The 23,480-nt window shown below is 34.2% G+C and overlaps 1 protein-coding gene across 4 annotated transcripts in view; it reads right to left on the bottom strand.

Moving 5' to 3' along the window:
- The window catches only part of RALGAPA1 (Ral GTPase activating protein catalytic alpha subunit 1), a 262,207-nt gene that overhangs the window by 146,982 nt on the left and 91,745 nt on the right, over positions 1–23,480 (bottom strand). For 2 of the 4 annotated variants that reach the window (XM_029952942.1, XM_029952943.1), the window contains exons 16-20: positions 22,339–22,500; positions 9,872–10,039; positions 6,598–6,722; positions 5,412–5,628; positions 3,771–3,947 (exon numbers count right to left, since the gene is read on the bottom strand). In XM_029952942.1, the coding sequence (XP_029808802.1) occupies positions 3,771–3,947; positions 5,412–5,628; positions 6,598–6,722; positions 9,872–10,039; positions 22,339–22,500 (849 nt within the window). Of the gene's footprint in view, positions 1–3,770; positions 3,948–5,411; positions 5,629–6,597; positions 6,723–8,494; positions 10,040–17,159; positions 17,301–22,338; positions 22,501–23,480 lie in introns of all 4 variants that reach the window. The other 2 variants (XM_029952940.1, XM_029952941.1) reach the window with 2 other exon arrangements.

The raw sequence follows: 23,480 nt of genomic DNA, 5'->3' as shown, positions 1-23,480 counted from the left end.
AAAAAAAATTTTAAATGATGATACATAGTAGGCAGTAAATTTCCAATCCTTCATTAAAGATTTAGAGTAAATTCATATGGCACAAAATCATGTTAAAAAGTAGCTACAGAAATGTAAGAATTCCATACTTTAGCACAAATGCAAACTACTCAGGGTATAATGAAAAAAAATCTCCTTAATACTTATCAAAAAATTTTTAAGTATATGACAAAAAAAAATCATCAGGTGCACCTGGATGGCTCACTTGGTTAAGCATCTGACTTCAGCTCAGGGCATGATCTCATAGTACATACATTCGAGTCCCACCTCGAGTTCTGTACTGACAGCTCAGAACCTGGAGCCTGCTTCAATTCTCTGTCTCTCTGTCTTCTCAGCCCCTCCCCAGTTTGAGTGCTTGCTCGCTCTCACTCACTCTCTCTCTCAAAAATAAAAATGGGGTGCCTGAGTGGCACAGTTAGTTGAGCGTCCAACTTCTGCTTAGGTCATGCCCTCACCATTTCCAACTTCGAATCCCGCGTCAAGCTCTGTGCTGACAGCTCAGGGCCTGGAGCCTGTTTCAGATTCTATGCCTCCCTCTCTCTCTCTCTGCTCCTCTCCTGCTCATGCTCTTTCTCTCTCAAAAATAAACATTTTAAAAAATCAAAAATAAACGTTAAAAAAAATCATCAGCCTTAGTCAAATGCTTTGTAATACAAATCTATTTCTCTTACCTCCATGTATTATTTTCATCCATAAAAATGATTCATTGTTCAGAATTAAAACTTTAAGTAATTTTTTAAGATTACCTATTAGAGAATCATTATTGTCTTTAATTCTATTAGTAACAATCTATAACACCTGATTTACAGGTTTTCTTCTCTCAAAGAATGTATTTTTAAAATATAAGTATTGCTATGCTGATATATTTATGTGCTGAAAAGAGACTATCCATTAAATTTTTGTTCTTATCTCCTATATTAAGCTTCTGTTATAGTTTCTGAAAATATTACAGGAAAACAGAAGATTTCATGACTACTAATACCCCTCTGATGGAACACAGCTTTTCTTAAAAAGTTAACTGTAAAAATATATGCAAAATATACCTTGAGAAAATAATCAAGGTGTGTTGAATAGTTTATATATTGATTATATGCTGTTGTACTCTTTGCTGAATTTAACTAAATAGAACTCAATCCATGAATTACTTTAGTTTCTTACATATTACACTATTACAAATGGCACTGATCAAGAACAGAATTCCTGGGGCCCCTGGGTGGCTCAGTCAGTTAGGTAGCTGACTTTGGCTCAGGTCATGATTTCACGGTTGATGAGTTCAAGCCCCATGTCAGGCTCTGGGCTGACAGCTCAGAGCCTGGAGCCTGCTTCAGATTCTGTGTCTCCCTCTCTCTCTCTCTGTCCGCCTTTGTTCACGCTCTCTCAAAATTAAATAAATGTTAAAAAATTAAAAAAAAAAAAAGAACAGAATTCCTTATAAAAACTTCCTAGTAGAGTCCTAGAAATAGTCACTATGTGTAGTAAATACATGTTAAAAATTCTTAGAAGTTCAATTTTCCAAAATTCATTTTGAGGCAAAAGGCCTAAAACAAATTCTCCTTATATATTTTTATTTTTAGAATTTTTGTGGGAACTCCAGTGTTGATGACTGAAGAGAAATAAAAAAGAAAAAGTGTGGTCAAACTTCTTCCACATAATGTAGTCTTTTCAAAACATCATAGTCTGATGAATAGTCGGAGGACTTTAAGAAAACTAGAAAAAAACCTATGTAGTTTACTGGAAAGCATGACGTTGAACTCTTCCTTCCTTCAAAATAGATGGTCTCCAGGGTAAGGGACACATATTGGTGGTCTTTTGAGTCATAGGCTGGGAGGTTTACGCAGTGGATCTCTAAATCAGAAAACTTCTCAGCCATTTTATTATATCACTTTGGAAGTCCACTCTTCAAAGTTCATGAACTCTCTATACTGTCCAAAAATTTAGAGTTTTGACAGTATTAAAATTTATGTGACAGCAGAAAATAAACCCCTACATTTAGTTTTTAAGTCACCCACTTTAAGTGCACAGTTATATTAATTTGGCAATTGTATGCAGTCCATAATCAATAACACAAGCAAAACAAAAAACTGTCCATCAGCATGAAAAGCTTTCTTGTGCCCAACTGCAGTTGATCTCCTGCTGACTCCCACCCCAAGTAATTACTGATCTTTGTCCCTATAGTTTTGTCTTCTCTAGAATTTCCTATACGTGGAATAATAAAGTATGATATGTACTCTTTTGTATTTGACTTATTTTATCTAGCATAATCAGCTATGGTGATTTCACATATATTAATTTTTTTCTGAATACTATTCCAATGAATATTCAGTGAACGACTACATTATAATTTGATAATCCATTCATCAGTTGCTGGACACTTGTGCTGTTTTGAATTTTTAGCTACTGTGAATAATGCTGTCATGAACTTCCACATACAGCTTCCTGAAGTAAATACCTAGTAATAGTCATAAGGTAAATGCAGGTTTACTTCTAAAAGACACTGACACATTTTGGCTGAGAAACCTTTCCATTTTACATTCCCATCAGTGGCATGATATTCCCAATTGCTCTACATCCTCTTCAATACTTGGCATTATCAGTGTTTTTAACTTGAGTTAATTAAGTATGTAGTAGTAGTATCCCATGGTTTTTATTTACATTCTCTGATGATGAGTAATGTCGAACATCTTTTCATATACATTTATTTTAAAAACAACTGCAAGAAGAGCTATTTATTACAAAATAAGAATTTTCTCTAGTATTTCTCTTTGAGTAACTTAAATTCTGTAATAATAGGACTATGATCTAACTTGGTTGGCTCCTGTCTTCTACTCAGTCTCTATTCTGTAATGGGGCAGGCTACAGTTCTTACTAATCCTGAGAGATAGGAAGTGGAAAAGAAGGGGTAGAATGGGAAAACAGAGGATGGGTTTCTGCCATCAAGGATTCCACTGGTCAAATTTCATGTTTGATTTGGCTGAGTAACTGTGCTTGACTAATTCAGACAAGCAGAAATCAGTATTTAGTCTTGCAAGTTCCAATGAACCACAGGTTACAATATTGATACCTACACTGGAATCAGCCATCAAAAGGCACTGAACTATACAGTGAGAACCAGAGTGAATCTGGATCATAGAATGGAACCACTGAACTTAGGGCTAGTAGCTGCTCAGGATCCCTCTGGTCACTGCACTAACCTTGCAACAATGTAACCCTGCATTTCATGACTGAATTTCTTGGATCCTCCTCATCATATATTTGACCACATATTTTAAAAATGCTGAAAAGAATGATTTACTACTGCATAAACATAGAATATCAGTATATTAGTAAGTAGGCCTTCAATTAGGCAGTATTCCCTACAGTTCCTATGACAGACACTTTGCCAAAGAAATCTATAAAAATCTGGGCTGACTCTGAAAGATGATGAAGAAAGATAGTACTTCTCAACTACTTTTTGGTTATCATTTAAAGATCACTGCAGGAAATGCAGTGATGCAAACACATACAACATTTTGTATACAAAACCAAAAGTTCAGCTAATTCCCCAAAACTTATCCATGTAGACTCCAGGTCAAGAAACTCTTATATTAATGTGTTTTTTCCTCCACGTTTCCATAAAGATGAGTGAAAAAATAATAATACTTAAACAGTTATAATATTTCAAATCTATCAAATAAAATCCTACACATATTCTTTGGTGGCTTTAAGGAAAACATTCCCTTGAGTAAGTTTACCAGTAACTGTTGCAACTTCAGCGGAGAAAGCTTGTTGATTAAGACTGCTTGTTTCAGAATCTATCTGAAGCGTGGTTAGACTAGCCACTTCTTGCTCTTCAGCACTCTGATGATGGCCAGCACCTGAGTCCACATCAGCAGAGGATGCAATCCCAGCATCAGCTCCAAAGCCAAAATCTATAGGAAGAAGAAATGCTAGTACACAAAAGTCTCCACTATGAAATAAAAATATTTACAAGAGACACAGCTACTTTAGCAAAATGGTTTAACATTACATTCCCCCTAAATCTATTCTATTTACATACCACTCAGGCAAGTGCAAATAATTTTTAATAGCTGGAAGTTTATAATTAGAAATAAATTTTGGGGGTGCCTGGGTGGCTCAGACGGTTAAATGTCTGACTTCAGGTCAAGTCATGATCTCACAGTTCATGAATTTGAGCCTCGCATTAGGCTCTGTGCTGACAGCTCAGAGCCTGGAGCTGCTTCAGATTCTCTCTCTCCCTCTCTCTCTCTCTCTCTCTCTCTGCCCCTTCCCTTCTCATGCTCTGTTTCTGTCTCTCAAAAAATGAGTAAATGTTTAAAAAACCCCAAAGTTTTAAAGGTTCTCATAGCTTATTACTAACAATAAAGATTAAACATGCATATGATGTGTCCTCACTATTATCTATGTTTTTTGAAAGCTAATAATATGCTTTTCAAGTACAGGTATATGTAATAAAAATGGCACATAGATGGTAAAAACCATTTTTCTCTAAATACTATATTCCAATGTGAGATAAGTAATATATAATCCATGAGGGCAGGAAACATGTTCCTCCAATGCATCTCCCAGCTCTTCATTAATGTGGTTCCCAAAGTTTTCACGGATTTTTGTGTTTGTTTGTTTGTTTATTTTTAGTTTATTTTGAGAGAGAGAAAGAGAGAGTATGAGTAGGGGAAGAACGGGGGGGGGGGGGGGGGGGAGAATCTCAGGCTTCACACTATCAGCGTGGAGCCCAACACGGGACTCAAACCCACAAACTGAGATCTTGACCTGAGCAGAAACCAAGAGTCAGATATTTAACTGACTGAGCCACCCGAGCACCCGCATGTCCTTTTTTTTTTAAAATATCAGTACTCTTCATTGCCAACTGTATATAACTAGCTATGTGGTAGTGATACAGCACCAAATAATACCACTGCTGACATTTTAACATGAAGTGATTATTCAAGAAAGAGTCTGAACATAATTGTACTGAACATACTAAAGCACTGAACATAATTAGACAGTGGTTTGCAAATGTGAATGCATGACGTAACGCCAACTCATAACCATGACTGTCCTTTACTCTAATATCAAGTCAAATGTAATATTTTCCCTTTGTGTATGATTGGGTCTTAAAATATCATTTGTTTTATGAACAGACAGTGGTTTTGTTATTTAAGTGCCTTTAATTTAGTTTGATGAAATAAAGTGATTCCAACTTGAAGTGATTCCCTAAAACTTCCTTTGGAATTTCACTGAAAAATGAAATCAAAATACACATTTAGATGGGAACCCCCATCTAAATAACATTAGTGAGGAAGGTGATGGTTACATATTTCATAAGTCTCAAACAGAAAACAATCAACAAGATAAAACAAGAAAAAGATACTTGCTGTCAAATTTTCGGCCATCATATTGGAAAGCACTGAAAGAATCCGAATGACTGTCTGAGCTGATAAGATCACTGCTCCCTGCACTGGCAGGAGAAGTCCATTCTGAGGGCACACCTGGGTCATCAATAGGGCGCATTTGGTTTTGCTTGTTTAGAACATCAGGGAGGTCTTTGGGAATTTCAAGACTGCCTGGACTACTTCCCCTTCTTGTCATAGTCTAAAAATTCAAGAAACATTGTACCATTAAAAAATTTATTCTCATTAAACATCTGAAATATTGAATTGCCAAGACAATCATCACAATTAATGTTGAGACTTAGGGCCTGAGTCAGGAGGGGGAAAACACATGAACTAAATAATCTATGTAACTGTATGGAGCCATCACCTGAACTGCTATTGGTTTATCTAAAGTAGGGGCCCAATTATATGGTACAGGGTCTGAGACTCTTAAGCCTCAAAAGGATCTATAGATTCAAGTTAAGATAGTAGAAAGAGCAAAGTATTCAATTTGAAAAAGCAGCAGCAAATAGAAATAGTGGAGGGAGGAAAAAATGATGGCAAAGAGGTTATTCTATAATGATTATATATAATGATTCTTTAATTTTTTTCCCATTCAAGGAAAATAATAAAACTGAAAATGAAAGGGAAATGTAATGGAGCTAAGGACATTCACTAAAGACAAGCTGAAATCCAAATGGGATATGACCATTTAAATAGAGCAATTCCATAAGTGTTTGTCTTTTCTTAATAATTAAGTATCATTAGGGGTAAAATTGCTTCTATTTTCATTTTGCCATATTCTAATACTCAAAACAAAGATAACTTTAAAATCTACTCTGAAGTTATCTGAAATGATTAAGCAATCAATACACTTATGCTATCAACTTATGGAACTCGGGCCAGAAGACTTCTTTCTTGCTAAGGGTTGACAGTGGGCAGGAAGATAATCTATGAGCAAACAGGAAAAGCAGAGAGAGGCTTATACCTAAATAGGTGAGCAAATAGGTATTCTATTATCCTGGTCAAAACTATAAGCCTATTTGTTTTAGGTCTTTGAGTAAAAAATATTTAAAAAATATATTTAAAAAAGGGTTAAATTTTACAGGAAGGTAGTTTTGGATGAAAATTTACACACACTCTCCTCACTAAAACCAAAAAAAATAAAATAAAATAAAACAACACTTACTGAGGCATTACCACTTCGAAGTCGTTCTGCTATAAACTCATCCATCAGATCAGGAACATTAGCATTGCTGCTGCCAATATCACTATTAAGAGGAGGCAGTTTTGGGCTCATGTCCTCTTTATTGACTAAAAATAAATAAATAACTATATATAGTGAGAAAAGACTTAACTGCATTTCTTAAATTTGAAACAAACAAAAATAACTCAAAACAAATTACCTATGCCATACCAATTATTTGCCAAACATGCATTTACGAATAATTTCTCTCCTTTTAGATTTAATTTTAAGAATTAGTAAATTGGTATTTACTTTATTTAACTAAGCAGATGTTAGTCAATCTTCAGTATGACCTTAAACAGCAAGAAAGCTGATAGATAAGCACTAGTTGGAGTTAGGTTAATATTGCCTATAAAGAAACTGGTATATTTATCTTTCTTCCTGCTCTCTGCTTCTACTTAAGGCCTTAATAATTTAGAATTCCATTCTTCCCCAAGGAATATTTGCAAGAAATCTATCCCTTGAATCCCTGCACATCTCAGCAGGATAGAAATGCATTTAAGTTTAGATAAATAATCTATTATTGTGACATAATGTCACTTCAATTTACTACAAAATCTAATTTTATTTTTTAAGGTAAAAGAGGTTTATTTTCACAAAGGCTTTTCTATTCAAAAAAATCCAAAAAAGTGATTTTGATTTTTTAAATGACTAAATTAATAAGAAAGTTTAAAACTTGGGAAACTATGGAAAAATGCTATTTATTTATTTCACATTATGCTATTGAAAAGTTAATTTCTCTGCAATTAAAAGAAAATCAGCATTGCTTATATTCCTAGTAAACTGAAAAGCATTTCAGGTTAAGAAAATACACGGTCAAGAGTTCTTTGTCAAATACCATTATCTTTATATAACTGGCCAGGCTTTGCTAAGCTGTCAAATACTGCCCTCAAGTGGCATTAATGGCTCAATGCAAGATGCATTATACAGCATTCTGTTAATCATGCTAACAAAACCATGTTAAACAAACAAAATCAAAACCTACCTTACTGCTGAAAGTTAATTTTCTATATTTGTAAAGTTATTTTAAATTTGAATCAAGATAAGAGAAGACAGTTACCATAATCTTGCTTTCTGTAATCTGTCCATAGAGGTTCCATATTTAAATCATGATTGGCTATCATGAAACCTTTATGCACATCTAAAATCTCAGGAAAAAGAAAAGTACTGGTAAGTGCTTTAAGGACTTGCATTCTATACAAATGAATGCAAAACTAAAAATCCTGCAGCTTGTTTTGAAATGGCTTAAATGAAAGGTAACTAAATCTACTCTGAAATTTAAGAAATAATTTTTCCTTCAGTGATAACTAAGAATGTTACTGCTGGTTGTAGGACCTTGATTTCCATTATGTTATGTAATATCAAAGTAATATTCTTCCAAGAAGAAAGATAAAACCAAGTGTGATCAGCAATAAAAATAAATGAACTCAGTCAGCTATAGCCGGTGCCCTTTTACATATGAACTATAGGGGGCCAGGGAACAAAGTATTCCAACTACTTAGTAAACTTAATTTCATGTCTCATGTAGTACATACTCAGAAAAATATTTGATTTAGATAGCCTCTGAAAGGTCATTAAAATTTTCCTATTATCTTCCTCTTTCCTATCTTGTTCAGCAGCAAAGAGGTTTAACCAAATGCTTTATAAGGGAAATTAGTAATTTAAATAAACATTTTATGCTGGGAAAAATACAGCTGGGAAAAGGCGCATGCATAACCAAACAGAGAGAAAGCAGTGACCATCCCAAAGCTTTTTGATTGCTTATAGCTTGCTTCAGTTGCATTAAGCCAAACTGGTGCTGTCTTTCTCCTTTTGCGCTCTGCACACTGTTCGTGCTCACCTGCAGCTTTCCTTCCAAAATAGCCCATTACATGACTGTACAGATCCCTCAGTGGAGCCTCTGGTGGCATTCTGTTCTGCCTCTGTGGGGAAACATTTGCCTTCGGCTTCGAAAGAGCATGTACAACAGTTTTATAAACGCCACCCAGGGAGCCCTGCTGTAGTCCTGCCTCATGACTTGATGACCTCAGAGTAGTACGGCTACCTGACTGACTACTTGCAATTCCTTCTTTTTGTAATACAGTGGTGGGAACCTCTGTAGATTCCTTAACTGTTTTGCTACTTACTGATGCTGTACTTGTATCTAAAGGCCTGTACACACCAGGTTTTACTACCTCTGTAAAGCTATTTGAGCTGGTGTGGGGGTTGCCGCTGCTGCTGCTATTACCACTACTACTACTAAAACCACCAAGTTTCCGCAGTCTCATCTTCCATGGAGCCTCTTTGTTTTCCAGAGGATTATAAAACTGAACTGACTCAGTAGATGGTCTAAAAGTAACATGAACAGTATTTCGTTTTTTAGTAGTAATTTTCATGATTTTGGCTCTAGGAGTTACTGTTTCAGACAAGCTTCTTTTAGTTGGAGAGAGCTTGCTAGTGTTTGTACCATGAGGCAGTCTATGGTTGACAGATGTTTTTAGTGTAGTTTTCTTGGCATGCAGAACATGTGGGGCTGTGATTTTTTCACTGATTTGTACATCCTTAACTTTTTCAGCTAGTGTTATATCTACACAGGCATCTAATTCTGTGGCTGTTTGTCTATACAGGTGTTTCCTCATTTCTTTGTCACATGGACTACCTGAACTAGGTTCTGATGACTGTTTGTCATTGTTTAGTTCCTTAGCTTTTTCATAAGTTTTTGTTCTCATAAAATTGTCTAACTGGTTAGGTGCAATACTACTCATGAAGACAGCTGAGTTTGGTTCTTTTTGAAACTGAATGTTTTCAGGAGTCCCAACAAAAGAGGTGATATTTTCTGATTTACTTTCTTGGTCTATGTATTCTATTTGATCTAAGGATGACCGTTCATCCCTATTTACTGCAACAATCACTTCCTGAGAAGCTACATCTTTACCTAACTCATTTCTACTATGATTTTCTTGGTTTTCCTTAAAATATTCTTTCAGGGAGGAAAGAAGATCGTCATCTCCTTCAAGGTCAATGTATTGGATTTGTTCAAAAGCTGAATCTGCAAGTTCTACTGGATCTATTAAGTGACAAAGATGATCATATATGCTATCACCAACTTCCAGAGAAGACTCTCTACTATGGGTATCAGTGATGTGGCTTTCAGTGCATCTAGTTATTGAAGAAGCCTCTGTGGAACTCTGCAAGCTTGGCGCGTGACGGGATGAACTGTCAATGACAGGAACTGCACCTTTGGCTCGTTCAACAGTGAATGGTTCCAAGATGTCAGAAGTGCTGCTACTTCGAGGCAATGGCTGTTCCTCATTCAAAGCACCAAAAACTTCATTTCCAGTGTCTTCACTTTGTGAAAAATGTCTGACTCTAGTTGGGCGGGGAAGTATCTGAGCATCATCAATATCTGTAAAAAAGAGAAATTGTGAACAGTAGCAACTATATGGACATGAAAAATATAGTATTAATTTCAACCATACTCTAAGCATATGCTTAAAATAAAAAAATTCTGAGTTTTTTTGTAAGCTCAACAAAATAAAATCTATTAAAAGTAGAAATCTGTTTTTAAATAACGATGGGCACAAGCCAATATAGCATGTAGTGTCAATGAATTAGAAAACTATCAGAATACATTTTAAAATGTTAACATGCATAGTAACAGTGAGGTGATGAAACATTTGGAAGTGCAGTTAAAGATAGAGCTGTGCCAATACATAAAGCAATTTAAGCTTACTATTCAATTTTCCCTACGCAGAAAAAAAGTAACTCAACAAAAAAAGCTGATCTAACTATCCCATTGCAGAATTTTATAGGGTCTCATAAATTCTCATTTCTTCCTTGCCAAGCAGGAGGCAGTAACTTTTCAAATCTTGCCTATCTGTCTGATCACATATGACAAATGGAAAGCTCCATCCTCTTCCACAAGTTCTCTTTGTCAGGAAACTACCTGTTCTACTGAGGTGTTTTGCTTTTTTTCTTTTATAGCATTAAAATCTATTCACCTCTACCAAATAAAATACATTGTTAAAATTAGCTATATTTTTTCATTCTCACAAACACCACTTAACCTACGAGGAAGAAACCGTTTTTGCCTATCATTGGCCCGTTCCATTAAATAAGCATTAAACCTTAAAAACTGTATCTAAGTCTTCTTACATCTCTAAGAATCACAAATTCTAGAGTCAAAATGGTCATTACAGATTATCTAATTTAATTCTCTTACTGAAGAAATTGAGGCCCAAAGTGGTGAAGCCATAAGTGAGAAGCAAGATTACTGTTCCAGGTCATTGCATTGTTTTCACTGCTAAGTATATGGTAAGTCCTCAAAAATATTTATGAAATTGAAAATCACAAGGTGAAATACTATTAAACTGAAAAGATATATGCAAATTAGAAATTTTAGAATTAAAATACAGTGTCTAGAAATCCACTTTGGCCTTTACATTACCAAGAAATAAAAAAAATTGTTTTCAAGCCAGAAAAATATTATGAAAAAAGAACAGAGTCAAAAAGTCAGATGTTACTCATTAGGCTTATAATGCAAAGGTTAAAACTAACAGAACCAAAACTGAAAATGAGAAGATTTAGATCCAGAGCACACACTTATTTACTGATTGTGTTGGGTCTAGAACTTAGGTTTTCTTACTCCACTCTGAGACCAGTGTTCTCATTATTAAATGGGGATAGTAATACAAAATACTCTTGGGATCCATGCTATGAATAAAAGGAGACTGAGGGCACCTAGGTGGCTGAGTCAGTTAAGCGTCCGTCTCTTGATTTCAGCTCAGGTCATGATTGGATGTTCAGGAGATCAAGGCCCATGTCAGGCTCTGCACTGACACTGCAGAGTCTACTTGGGATCCTTTCACCTCATCTCTCTCTGCCCCTACCCGGCTCATGCTGTCTCTCAAAATAAACAAATAAACTTAAAAAAAAAAACACCAAAAAACCTGGTCCTGCTATTTTATCCCTACTGACCTCTTTGTACAAGGTCCGAAAGAAGCTACTTTATACACAGATTCAGATCAAGAGAGGTTTGAATTATTACAAGATTCCACTATATCCCTCAAGATATACACTTAGATTCCAAGCAGAGGCCAAACACACAATACCTCCATAAGTTAAGACATATTTTATCATTAAGTTGAGGGCAATAGAATATTCTAAAAATTACATTGGATTTCTTCTTCATACATGCCATTTAGTAACTCATTTAAGTGAAAAAAGTAAAATATTTCCTCAGAAACCAAACATTTATGTATTTATACCCATTATTTATTATGGCAGAAGATAATAATGCTTATTTGTGTGTCTCAACAAATGTTAAATATTTTGGTTTCACCTCCCGTAAAAGATCATAAGAACCTCTGCTACTGAGTTTTCTAAGTTATTCTTGTATTTGGCAACTTTGCTGAACTTTTTTAGATTCTAACAGTTTTATCAACTTGGTTTTCCTAGTCAAAAATCAGGAAGGCTCCTTATGATACCCCGATCTGATAATTCCCTTGCTTAAAGAAATTAATAAAGACATTTTAATTCTCTCTCTCTCTCTCTCTTTCTCTCTCTCTCTCTCACACACACACACACACACACACACACACACACACCCCAAATCAACTTCAAATAATTAATTTTAATTTTACACCACTAAAATTTAAACCACTAAACTACCTTCTACTCTTCCATCCTTCTAATATTGTTTCCCTTACTCTTAAATTTTGGAAATAGGCAAATGACCAACACATTATTTTATGATAAGAAAATTGCATTGCTTTGTTTATGAACATGTTATATAATGCTATTTTAAGTTAGCTTCAATTTTTTGAGATGTACTTTAAAAAATTAACACAAATTATTTTAGCAAAAACAAAACAAATCTGACTTAGAATTATGCTAAAACCAGCAGATTACAGGTGGAAAAATCTATAAAAGATTCCTATCACATACTGATAAGAAAGAAATTCCTTGACTGTGTAAAGAAGGGCCAACTTGTTTGGTTGGAGGTGGAAAATTCTCCCGATTAGGTAGAATTTAAAAACAAGAGGGGGCATGAGATATACTATCTTCTTTCTCCTGATACTCAGAAAACAGTAGAAAGATCAAAATATTTTGCTTGGCAGAGCTCAATTCAGATAATGAAAAACTGTTAAATTTTAGTAGCCTGCGTAACATGGCTTAGACAAACTAAAGTCCTTAACAGTAAAAAGTATGACAAACAAGTTAGCAATTGTGAGAAATCATTCGAAGAAAATAGGCCTGTGAACTCAATTTCCGGGTGAGAATTCCACACTATTTAATTAGAAAATAATAAGAAACAGTTACAAAAGTATAAAGAAAGTCAAGTGCTCCACCCTGCTTAAGGTTTTTAAATTCCTTCTTTCATTAAAATATTTTTGGCAATAAAATCTAATTTGCTTAAGAACAATTACTGAGATTTCTGGCTTCTCTCTAATCCTTTTATCAGGAAAATACAGACTGTTTAGCCTAAGCTACCAAATGCTTAAAAGTATAACTTGGTGTTAAGAATATAAAGGACAGGTAGAGCATGCTTGCCTAGACATCTGTTTTCCCTGTAGAGCTTTAAAAAATTAATGTTAAGTGTTTGTGAAACCCCCACCATATTATATCAAAACCTGAGGCAAATGCCTGGGAAAAAATATTATTTCAATTGTTACACAGGAGTCTGTTATTAAGAACTAATGAGAATGATACAGAGCAAATGCCTTTGAACTAGTCCCCAGAGCCTAAGAAAAACTCTTCAAGGGTATTCAGCTATACAACTAGTTTAGTTTATATAAAGCTGTACCATATAGCATCACACAATAGTGTAGGAAAATAGACATCTAAACAAGAATATTGGAGAAGGAAAAAAAAGGGCAGGATGGAGATAGGGTACTTTGAAAACTGATGGTCCATTTCAAAAAATCTTAGTGTTAAAAATAAAAGGAATTAAAAGAGTTTCCTTTTACCCTCATAAATATTTAAGAGTATCAAGTAAATATTTTTCCAGAGAACTCTACTTCTAACCAAGAGCTAGAGTCCCTGTGTATAAGTATTTTCATTGTTTTTTGGTGAAGCAGTTACAGAACCTCAACTCCTGACCTTAAATGATGTGTCTAGGAAATATTCTGAGTTCATTAAGCCCGCTCATATGAGGGAGAGATATAAAACTACAAAAAACTTTTTTCTTTCCCAGGGGTGGCTCAGTCGGTTAGGGATCCAACTCTGGGTTTCTGCTCAGCTCATAGGGTCACGCTGTGGCTGACGATGTGCAGCCTGCTTGGGATTCTCTCTCTCCCTGCCCGCCCTCAAATAAATAAACTTAAAAAAAAAAAAACCACCTTTTTCCTATGTAGTACACTTTCCTTATTATTTCTCTCTGTACATTAAGCTATTCTATTTTTAATGAAGTATTCTTTTTTGTTTTAGAGAGCAGGAACATGTGTGAGTTGAGGGTTGAGGAGGGAGGAGAGAGAAGGAGAGGGAGGGTGGGAGGAAGAGAGAAAGAGGAAGAGGAAAGGAGGGAGCGGGAGGGAGAGAGAGAGAATGAATCTCAAGCAGGTTCCATGCTCAGCACTGAGCCTGAGACAGGGCCTCATCCCATCACCTGGAGATCATGACCTGAGCCAAAATTAAGAGTCAGACACGGTCAAGTGACTGAGCCACCTACGTGCCCCTGTACATTAAACTGTTCTACAGTAAAATTTATTCAAACCTTGGAAGGTTTTGCTTGGGAATCTAAGACTGTGGCAATTTTCTTTTTAAAATTTAGCATATTTAAAAAAAATCTCTTTATTCTGAACCTTTTTTTCTTTTCCCTCTCTCTCCCCATCACTGTCACCCCCTTACCGGCCTCAGTGCACTTAACATCTGGAGAAGCAAATGCTTAGGCCTTCAATTTGCCTCCAATAATCAGAGGCAATGAAAAATATCCAACAATTCAGATTTTTACTATATAAGTTTATATAGGAATAATCCTGTCCAAGTTTCATAGCTAATTTTTAAATTTATAAGGCTAGTTCAGTGCTTCCAAATTTGTTCCCTCCAGAACCTTAATGCTATAGAACTTCAATATGTGTACCTGGAAAAGTTGTCCATGCTTATAAAGGTTTGAGAAATAAACAGGAGTGCATGTGTGTGTGTGTCTATGTATCTCTTTTAAAAAAACTGACTTCTGGGGGCCTTTAATATATTGATATACACTATAAATCTTTAATCCACTGGGTACTTATTAACATCTCCTGGAGAGGGTTGTAAATTTATACAACCAACATGGAATATGCAGAATTCATTCACAAGTTACTTATCAGTTTTTTGCCGCTTCCTATGTTCCTTGCATCTTTTAAGTCTTAAAAGAAAAAGATTTTTATTCAAAATAATTATGCTTTTATATCTTATATGTACACATGCACAAAAAAACTGGAGGCAACTGTATTTTAAATTATCAATAAGTAAGCACTTGGAGGATTATGTATACTTTCATATATTTTTCTATATAGTCCATATTTTCTGAAATAACATTATTTTGATAATCAGAGATAAAGTTTGTTTTTGATTTAGGGACTGGTGTCTCACCATTATCTAACTCTTTAATCTACCACAGAATGCATGCTAACCCAAATGGGGGAAATGAAAGCAACAACAAATACAACTGTCATTTAGAAAAGTCCTTTCAAACATTCTTCATAAAACACCTCCCCATTAAATCACTAAAAGGTAATCTTTCTGAATTACAAATTTACAGTGAAGCAAGAGTCTGAAATAAGAACTTATCCTAGTTAAGGCATTACCTTACAACATTTTAAAAGGAACAATCTCACCTTTAGTTAAGCTTTTAAAAAATATTTCAGTACTTAACGTGCATATTTGCCAAAATATTATTAGACATATTACAGAATATGTACTATATAAATTGATTTATCAGTCAAGGTATCCTAAACCAGAAAACACAAACATATCACATCCAATACTTGAATATTTTATTTTCTCATTTTTAGAAAAGTAAAGTACTAAGCTTTTTTTTTTATTTACAATTTTTCAAAAAATATCTACCACAAGAGTGTCTGTGTATCTACATATATTTAACCCTCAACATGTACATCCTTGGTTTGGGTGAAATCTGATCTTAATGAGGTTACAGAGGATGGAAGGGACTTCATCTGAAATAACATTATGAATAAAAATGTACTTTCCCTTGCATAAGTCTTCAATCCATTAGGAACTGAAAGGATGCAGAGACGGGTTGTTTAAAAGAAAAAAAAAAAAAAAACCCAACCTCACCAAAAGAGGCAATGGCAGTGACACACTCCTAAGAGTGATAAGGGGCGCCTGGGTGGCTCAGTCAGTTAAGTGTCCAACTTTGGCTCAGTTCATGACTTCTTGGTTCCTGAATTTAAGCCCTATGTCAGGCTCTATGCTGACAGCTCACAGTCTGGAGCCTGCTTTGGACTCTTTGTTTACTTCTCTCTCTTCCCCGCTCCCACTCGTTTCTCTCTCTTTCAAAAATGAATGAACATTTAAAAAGTTAAAAATAATGTACCCAAGAATGTACAAGTAGTTTCCTTTGGGCTAGCACATTTTATACAGTAATTATTCAACATATTTGGTTCTAAAAAATAAGATACTATATATGACTTTATTTGCACAAAAATTTTTTTTAAAAACTAATCTACAGTGATAGAAATCAAAAGTGATTGTGTGGGGAGGAGGGATAGTGACTTGAAAGTGTCACTAGGAAATTTGAGAGGTAATGGAAATGTTCTATATTTTGTTTGGAATGAAGGCTAACAGGAGTGTGTAAAATTCTCAATACTCATTGAACTGAACCCAGGATCTATCCATCTTATTACATGTTAATTAAGCCTTATTAAAGAGCAGACCATCCTAGTACTGGGCATCAAGGACCTGAGGCAGAACTGGAAGAATTACTGAGTTTGAGGTTCCTTAAAAACTGGGGCTTCACAGAAATTTCTTTATTTGGTTTAAAAGTGAGTTCTTAGAATTCTATCTACTATTATATTCTAATATAAATATAAAGACTTATTCCAAAGCAACTCTACGACTATATATGTTTCTCATTTGTTGACTCCCCTTGCTTACTTCCATTACTACAGATGATGGAGATGCGTTATTCAAGATTTACCATATTAGTCTAAACAATGGGAAGTTAAAAGTCAAGGTTCTGATTGTTAATCTTCCAAGTCATCTTTAGTCAGACATAATGACATAAATATACATTGCTACTTCTTTTACCACCTGAGGAGAAAACACTCAAAGGTAAACAAAAAAATTTACAACCCAAAAGTTTGGACATTGGCACAGCACTAAACTTAGCACTTCCAGAATGAACTGCAAGGATAGCATTAGAATTCAAATAACTCAAAAGGTTGATTTCTCACCCACTTTCCCAATTTCCCACACCGCCCCCAAAGAAATTAACTTTGAAGAGTTTATTTGATTAAGCAAAATTTGAAAGCAGGATTAAAAAGTGAAAAAGGTGGTGCAGAAATTAGCAGAGGTGGCACTACCTGAAAGCTCATCAGAAAGGGGAGTGAGAACAATATCAGGCAAGAAGGGTTTGGAAGTATGGATCAGAACAGGAGCACTTTTAGCACTGCGTATATAGGCCGATGGCAGAGCACATTCACCAATGGATCGGCTTCTCATGGCTTTAAAAAAGGAAAAGAAAGAAGTGGGGAAGGAAAAAAGAAGAGTGACTATAATGAAAGGCTTGTGTCACAGAAAAAGCAGCAACAGAGAAAACTAAAAGATACAAAGGAAGGAAATTTTAAATTAAAACATTTCAGCACGGCAAATACTGGCAAGCTGTAAGAAAAGAAATCAGAGAACACATGACATTTCGAATGTAAAGTTTTTGGTGTAAAGCAGGAAAATGCTACTTTATTATTAGCAGTAACAATGGTATAGCATTAAAAATCAGCAGACACTTTAAATTAGCACTATGTTCTCAAAACCAAGGGTTGAAAAGTTCATTGAATGGAGACACTGAAAAGAATCCAACATCATTAGTTCAAAGAAATTTTGGTACTATATTTGGGCATTTCTTAGAGCCATTCTGAGGCAATTCTGAGCCATTTTTCTTAATGAAGGTAAATTCCAAAAACAAATCATTTTTACTTTCATACTCTTCCCTAACAAAGTTTTGAAGTCACTCATAGGTCATTTTTAGAACATTTTGTAATCTAAAGGGTTGAATCTCATGGTGACTGTTAAATCTTGGTAGGAGAAGAATGCTTACTCAAATCAGTATCTTTTATTTAAATTGAAGTATAACAGCATAATTTAAAATTTTTAAGTAGAAATATATACAGAAAACTGAATTTGCAATCTGGATGAAAAATCAAGTTACTTAAAAAAAAGTTTGTGGTAATTCAAATCTTAAGCATACAATATAAAAACTTTAAAGATAAAGTTCTTAAAGATAACTTAAAAACTGGACTACTTTTCAAAAATTACATTTGTAGTTGTATTTGGTAGTCTCCTCTAAGGAGTCACCAGTTCATATTATTAAAGACAGATTTTAGCAGACTAAAAAATAAATTTAGCAATCAAGTTAATACTTTCTAAACATGCTTTTAACTTAACTTTTAGTTTAGGGATTCCTGAACAAATGACATTACATATACGATTATGTATGAATAGAGGACTTAAAAGAAACAATACTGCATAATATCCAGTATAATAGTGATGGTAAAAAATATATATATGTGAACATTATTATCATTTCAAAATCTTGGGTTTCCTGATCACTGGAAACTCATGCTTCCCTGATGCCTAAATTCTTTAGTCTGTCACACAAGACGTATGTGACCTTGTACTAACCATACTAACCACTGACACTGCATCTCCTCTTTCTGTTCTCACATGCTGCTGCCACAGATATTTTTATACTGTTCCCTGAAATCTTCATGCTCTTTCACAACCTCACAGCTTTGTGAGTTTGTATTATCCTTGGTCTTCTCCTCCTCCTGATACTTCTTACTCAAAATGTCACCTGTGAAGCTTTTCTGACTCTCCCACATAATTAACTTACAAGCAACACAGCAATGAACAAAACAATTAAGAATCCCTGCTCTGGCAAACCTTATAATCTATTTTTAGTGGATTTATGTTTTTTATGTCAGCCTCCCAACTTTTCAAACACACAACCATATCCTCTCATCTTTATAGCCCTAGCACTCGGCACATATGAGCTCAACAAAGCTTTACTGAATGAATACTGGTATTTGGGAAGTCCAGCATAATTAAGTAAAAAACAAGTTTCAGTTGTGAACATATTGAAGATAAAAATCAAAGAAAGTATTCGCAGAAAACTAAATATATGTCACAGTTTATCCATTTTTCAAAATCTTACGTAATGTTGGCAAAATAAAGATTCTTTAAAGGAAGCTTTTAGGTAAATTTCTATGAAGCAAAACATGGAGACTGGATTATATTAATGACAACAATCTGCCTTCAGTGTGTGGCTTGTCATGTAATATACTAAAGATAAGTGTGTTTTGGGGCACCTGGGTGGCCCAATCTGTTGAACACTCAGGTCATGATTTCCTGGTTTGTGAATGAGCCTTGCATCAGGCTCTCTGCTTGCAGCAAGGAACTCACTTCGGATCTCTGTCTCACTCTCTCTCTGCAGCTCCCCTCCTCTCTTTCTTTCAAAAATAAACAAACATTAAAAAAGGGGGGGTAACTATATTTTAGAATTGGACTCACATACAAAATGTCAGAATCTCACTCTATTTGTGTTTTCCGACTAGTGACTCACAATTTTACAATCTAGTGTGAAACATAGCTATGTGGACTTCAAGAAAATCATCCATTTAAGCTTACTAGAGCAAAGAAACATACAGGCAAAATATGAAGTGCCGCTTATTAACACTAAAGGTTAAAATACCATCTACAATTATAATCAGATGTGACTTTTAGGGATACTTACTTTAAAACTACATTGATTCTTTTCAAACTAATTTGATTCAATTTTCAGTTCTACAGAAGAATTACAAGTTTTCCTCAATTCTTTTCCTTTGAGTTAGATAATCCTTGGAGATAACAACCCTCCTGTTCCTTCTTTCCTATCACCAACTTGAAAAACCTAAACATTTCCCCCGGAACTTTCTATAATCCCAGTAATTTAAGTATGTTATGATCCTGAATGAATTCTACACAAATGTACCCCTCTATTTTTCATTATACCATACGTCTTTATACATACCTAAAATTTTGTCTAGGGCCTCACAATCGTGTAACCTGCACTATAGGAAATTACTTAAATTAAATTAGCTACTGTGATTTTGAGGAATTTACTATTCTAAAGCTTAAGTCAAAAATCTCGATAAAGCCACTGAAATTCCAACTGCCACATATATTCCTAAGCCACACGCATGAGGGATTTTAAATCTGTAATGTGTTTTATGTAGATGAAAGGTCAGTATGAAAAATATAACATCAAGAAGTAAAAAACAAATTTTCAAACATATAATCTCAATTTTTGAAGACTTCTCATCTTTACCCCTCTCAAAAAAGTGAATAAAAAAGAAAAATAGACACACTCCACATAAACTCATCTTGGATCATAAAATATACACATTATATCAAAAACTGTGACCTTAACTGGAGAGTTCCCACGCAGCATAAGAAATTCATGAACAGCAAATGTAACAAACCACTAAAAGCACACAAACGCAAAATAAATAGGAGAAAGGTCTTTGTCACTTCTAACATGTAACACATATTTCTCTGTTTATAACTAAATAAAATTCACATCATACATACATGTCTGTCCACTAGCAGAAATATCTTTATAAGTGCCCAAACTTAGGCCCAATATTGTAATAAACATAAACCAAGAGGAAAATCTGAAAATAGAAACAGTGATGTATTTGTTCTAACAGTTGAATACCAGCTCCTACATCATAACTATAAACAAGTTATTACTTCTCACAAATGTTATCTAAAGTAAGTCCTAAATTCACTAAATTCATCCTTTAATGTGCTGGCATAAGCAAAACCTTAGATAGAAGTAGTCATGAGGGACTTACTAAAATGTGTATACACTCTAACAGAAATTTAATTTTTAACTGTGTACATTCACTATGAACATAAAAAAAATTTTAAGAAAATATATATCCAAACACTATCCTAAATAATCTGCTGCCCTTTTCAGTATTCTCCAACTTTACACAGGCACATTTCTTAACAAAATTTTTAATGCTTTAACTTTTTACTTGACCGGTTTGTTCAATGAATAAGCCAGACAAGGTTGTTTTGACGTAGGTACCAGAAAGTATTCATAGTTAGGTATGAATTTAAGAGGAGTATTTTACTCATTATACGCTCTTCAAAGATTAGAAATATGCCGATATGCTAATGATTATCTCACTGATGCTTCCTAAACTTTACATTCCACACTAAGCATAAATTACTACTATAATCAGAAAAACTATATAAGGAACTTTAAAAAAAAGATACAAGTTTTAAATAAAACAGTAAAATTTTACACTTAAAAGAACAATTCTGTCCTAAACAATATACAAATATTTTTATTAAATATGACATTAATATAAAATGAAGAAAGTTCAGATGTAATCAGTATCTTCCTAAGAATCTCAAGGTGATTCTATATCAAAACTTTAAATATTCTATCAATTTTAATTCATCAATATTCTTTTTCCTTGTATTTTTTATTCTTCTTGCTTGACACAGATAATTAATATAATTCTATACTTATAGACAGAAATAACTGTGAAAATATAATTCTTTTAAAGGATTTAAAATTAACCATGATTTTTAATTATTTTAACTTTCTTTAAAATTAAGTGTTTCTCACTAATTACCTTTAAATATAGATATACTTCCATAAAAAATGCTCCTGCCATAAAAATCATATATTGTAAAGCCTAAAGTAACTTCCAGCAATTTTGTTTCAGACATATAAGGTATTATCATTCTCACTGCACAGAAGAAGTAAAGTCAGTAAATTGTTTAGGATGAACTATTCAGTGATGAAAGAGTAAAAAGAGATCAGGACAAAGCCTGCTAGCCTGCTTATTTTTCAGTGCAGCACTCTATTACCATTCAGACCCAGTTATAAGTCTCTGAGAGGAAAAGGAGTGAGACGGTAGCTGGGTCCAGAGTATACTGAGTGATCCTACACATAGAAATTCTTCCCCTTATTGCTCCTTTGCTATTTCCAAGATTACAAAACTCTCTTCCTTGTCTGTTAAAGAGCCACAAGGAACCTAGCAACAGACTCTACCTGGGTCTCAGCCATCTGCAAGTAGAGAGCATGAATTCTTAGTTGAAAGTTTTTGAAGCTCATCTAAGTATATAACTGTAGCACTGAAAATTAGCTACCCTAATTTTCCAAGTTTGTGAGTATATTCACTTAGTAGAAACTATACCAGTTAATGCATGAGTTCTGTAAAGTGAACCACAGTTCTACTCTTCGATTCTGCAAAATAACAGTTTAAAATTACTGATACCTACAGTAAAATGAACTACATAAAAATGATAATATAAGACAGATCTTAATAGGATAAAGGGTTAACACTGAAAAAAAGGTCTTGCTATACAGAAGTGTTTCCTTTTAACAAGAGTTAAGCGGTAAGGAAATTATGTTTACAACCATTACTACTAAGGACTATAAACATATTGCCCTGTACACTTCTCATTATTTCAAAGAGTACGTACCAACAGTTTTTTGCCGTACTATACTCCTTGCCTTTTCAGTTCCTGGGGAACCAGTGGTTGTTGCACTTCTCTGTCTCATTGGGGCTTGGCCAGGCTGATCACGACTCCATCCTCTAGAAAATGACTTGTCAACTGAAACTTTCTGAAAGTCATGTCCAACTCCTAGAAATGTAGATTTTCACTCTCAGTATACTGTCACCTAATAAATAATCTCTTCAAATTATGTGGGGTACCTTGCCTCAGATTCTCAGGTTTACTCTTATTGTATTAATCATAAAGTACCAAATTAAATACTTGTGTGCTGTTAAGGCTTTTTTGAACTTCATTTTAGGTAAAAATCACATTCCAAAACTGATACCGAATTCTAAAAATATACCATCAAAAATAAACTATTATTAAATCCTCTGCCATCCACTTGGCTCCATTAAAAAAGAAACATTTGGGCAAGCAAAAAGAGTGAGAAATGAGCTAACCAAAAGCCATCCTGTGATGAAAGTTACTAAATCTCTTATCTGCCAATAGTCCCTTGGGTAATAAACAGTCCAGGAAAAAGTAGGTTGGTCACATAATTAACTACCATGGGCTACCGTTAAATATGAAATGTAACTCAGATATAATCTCTAGTCAGCAACTAATTATTAAGTAAAAGGCAAAAGATTTATACGATCTGAAGAAAAACCAGAGTACAGCAACTAATTATTAAGAATGAAAAATACTAATACATCCAAGGATTATAAAAACACGTATTGATGATATAATCACTATGTCACTGTCCCTCTCCTTTTTAACACTCACTAGATACATAATCTACATCTAGGGAATCTTTGCTTTTAGTTAAAACTGAGAAAATGCTTTCAAAGAATTGTTCAAATAATTCTTTTTAAATAGAGTAATATGAAATCACCTTCTAAATTCTAACCAAAAAATCCCATATGATAAAAAGGGAAAGTATTTTGGTTAATTATTACATATAAATTACTTAAGATTCTAAATTATTTATTTAAATTTTAGTGTACAGAACACTTTATTTCTCATCGAAATTAGTAATAATTTTAAGGTTTTTCAAGAAAAATTACAAGTAATCTACATGTTTTATTGTTGAAAAGTTTTGATCTTCTGGGTAAATGCAAGATGGAATAGTT

Source organism: Suricata suricatta, chromosome 9 (genome assembly GCF_006229205.1).
Source record: "Suricata suricatta isolate VVHF042 chromosome 9, meerkat_22Aug2017_6uvM2_HiC, whole genome shotgun sequence".
NCBI classification, from domain to species: domain Eukaryota; kingdom Metazoa; phylum Chordata; class Mammalia; order Carnivora; family Herpestidae; genus Suricata; species Suricata suricatta.
This window is presented reverse-complemented; position numbering and strand designations above follow the sequence as displayed.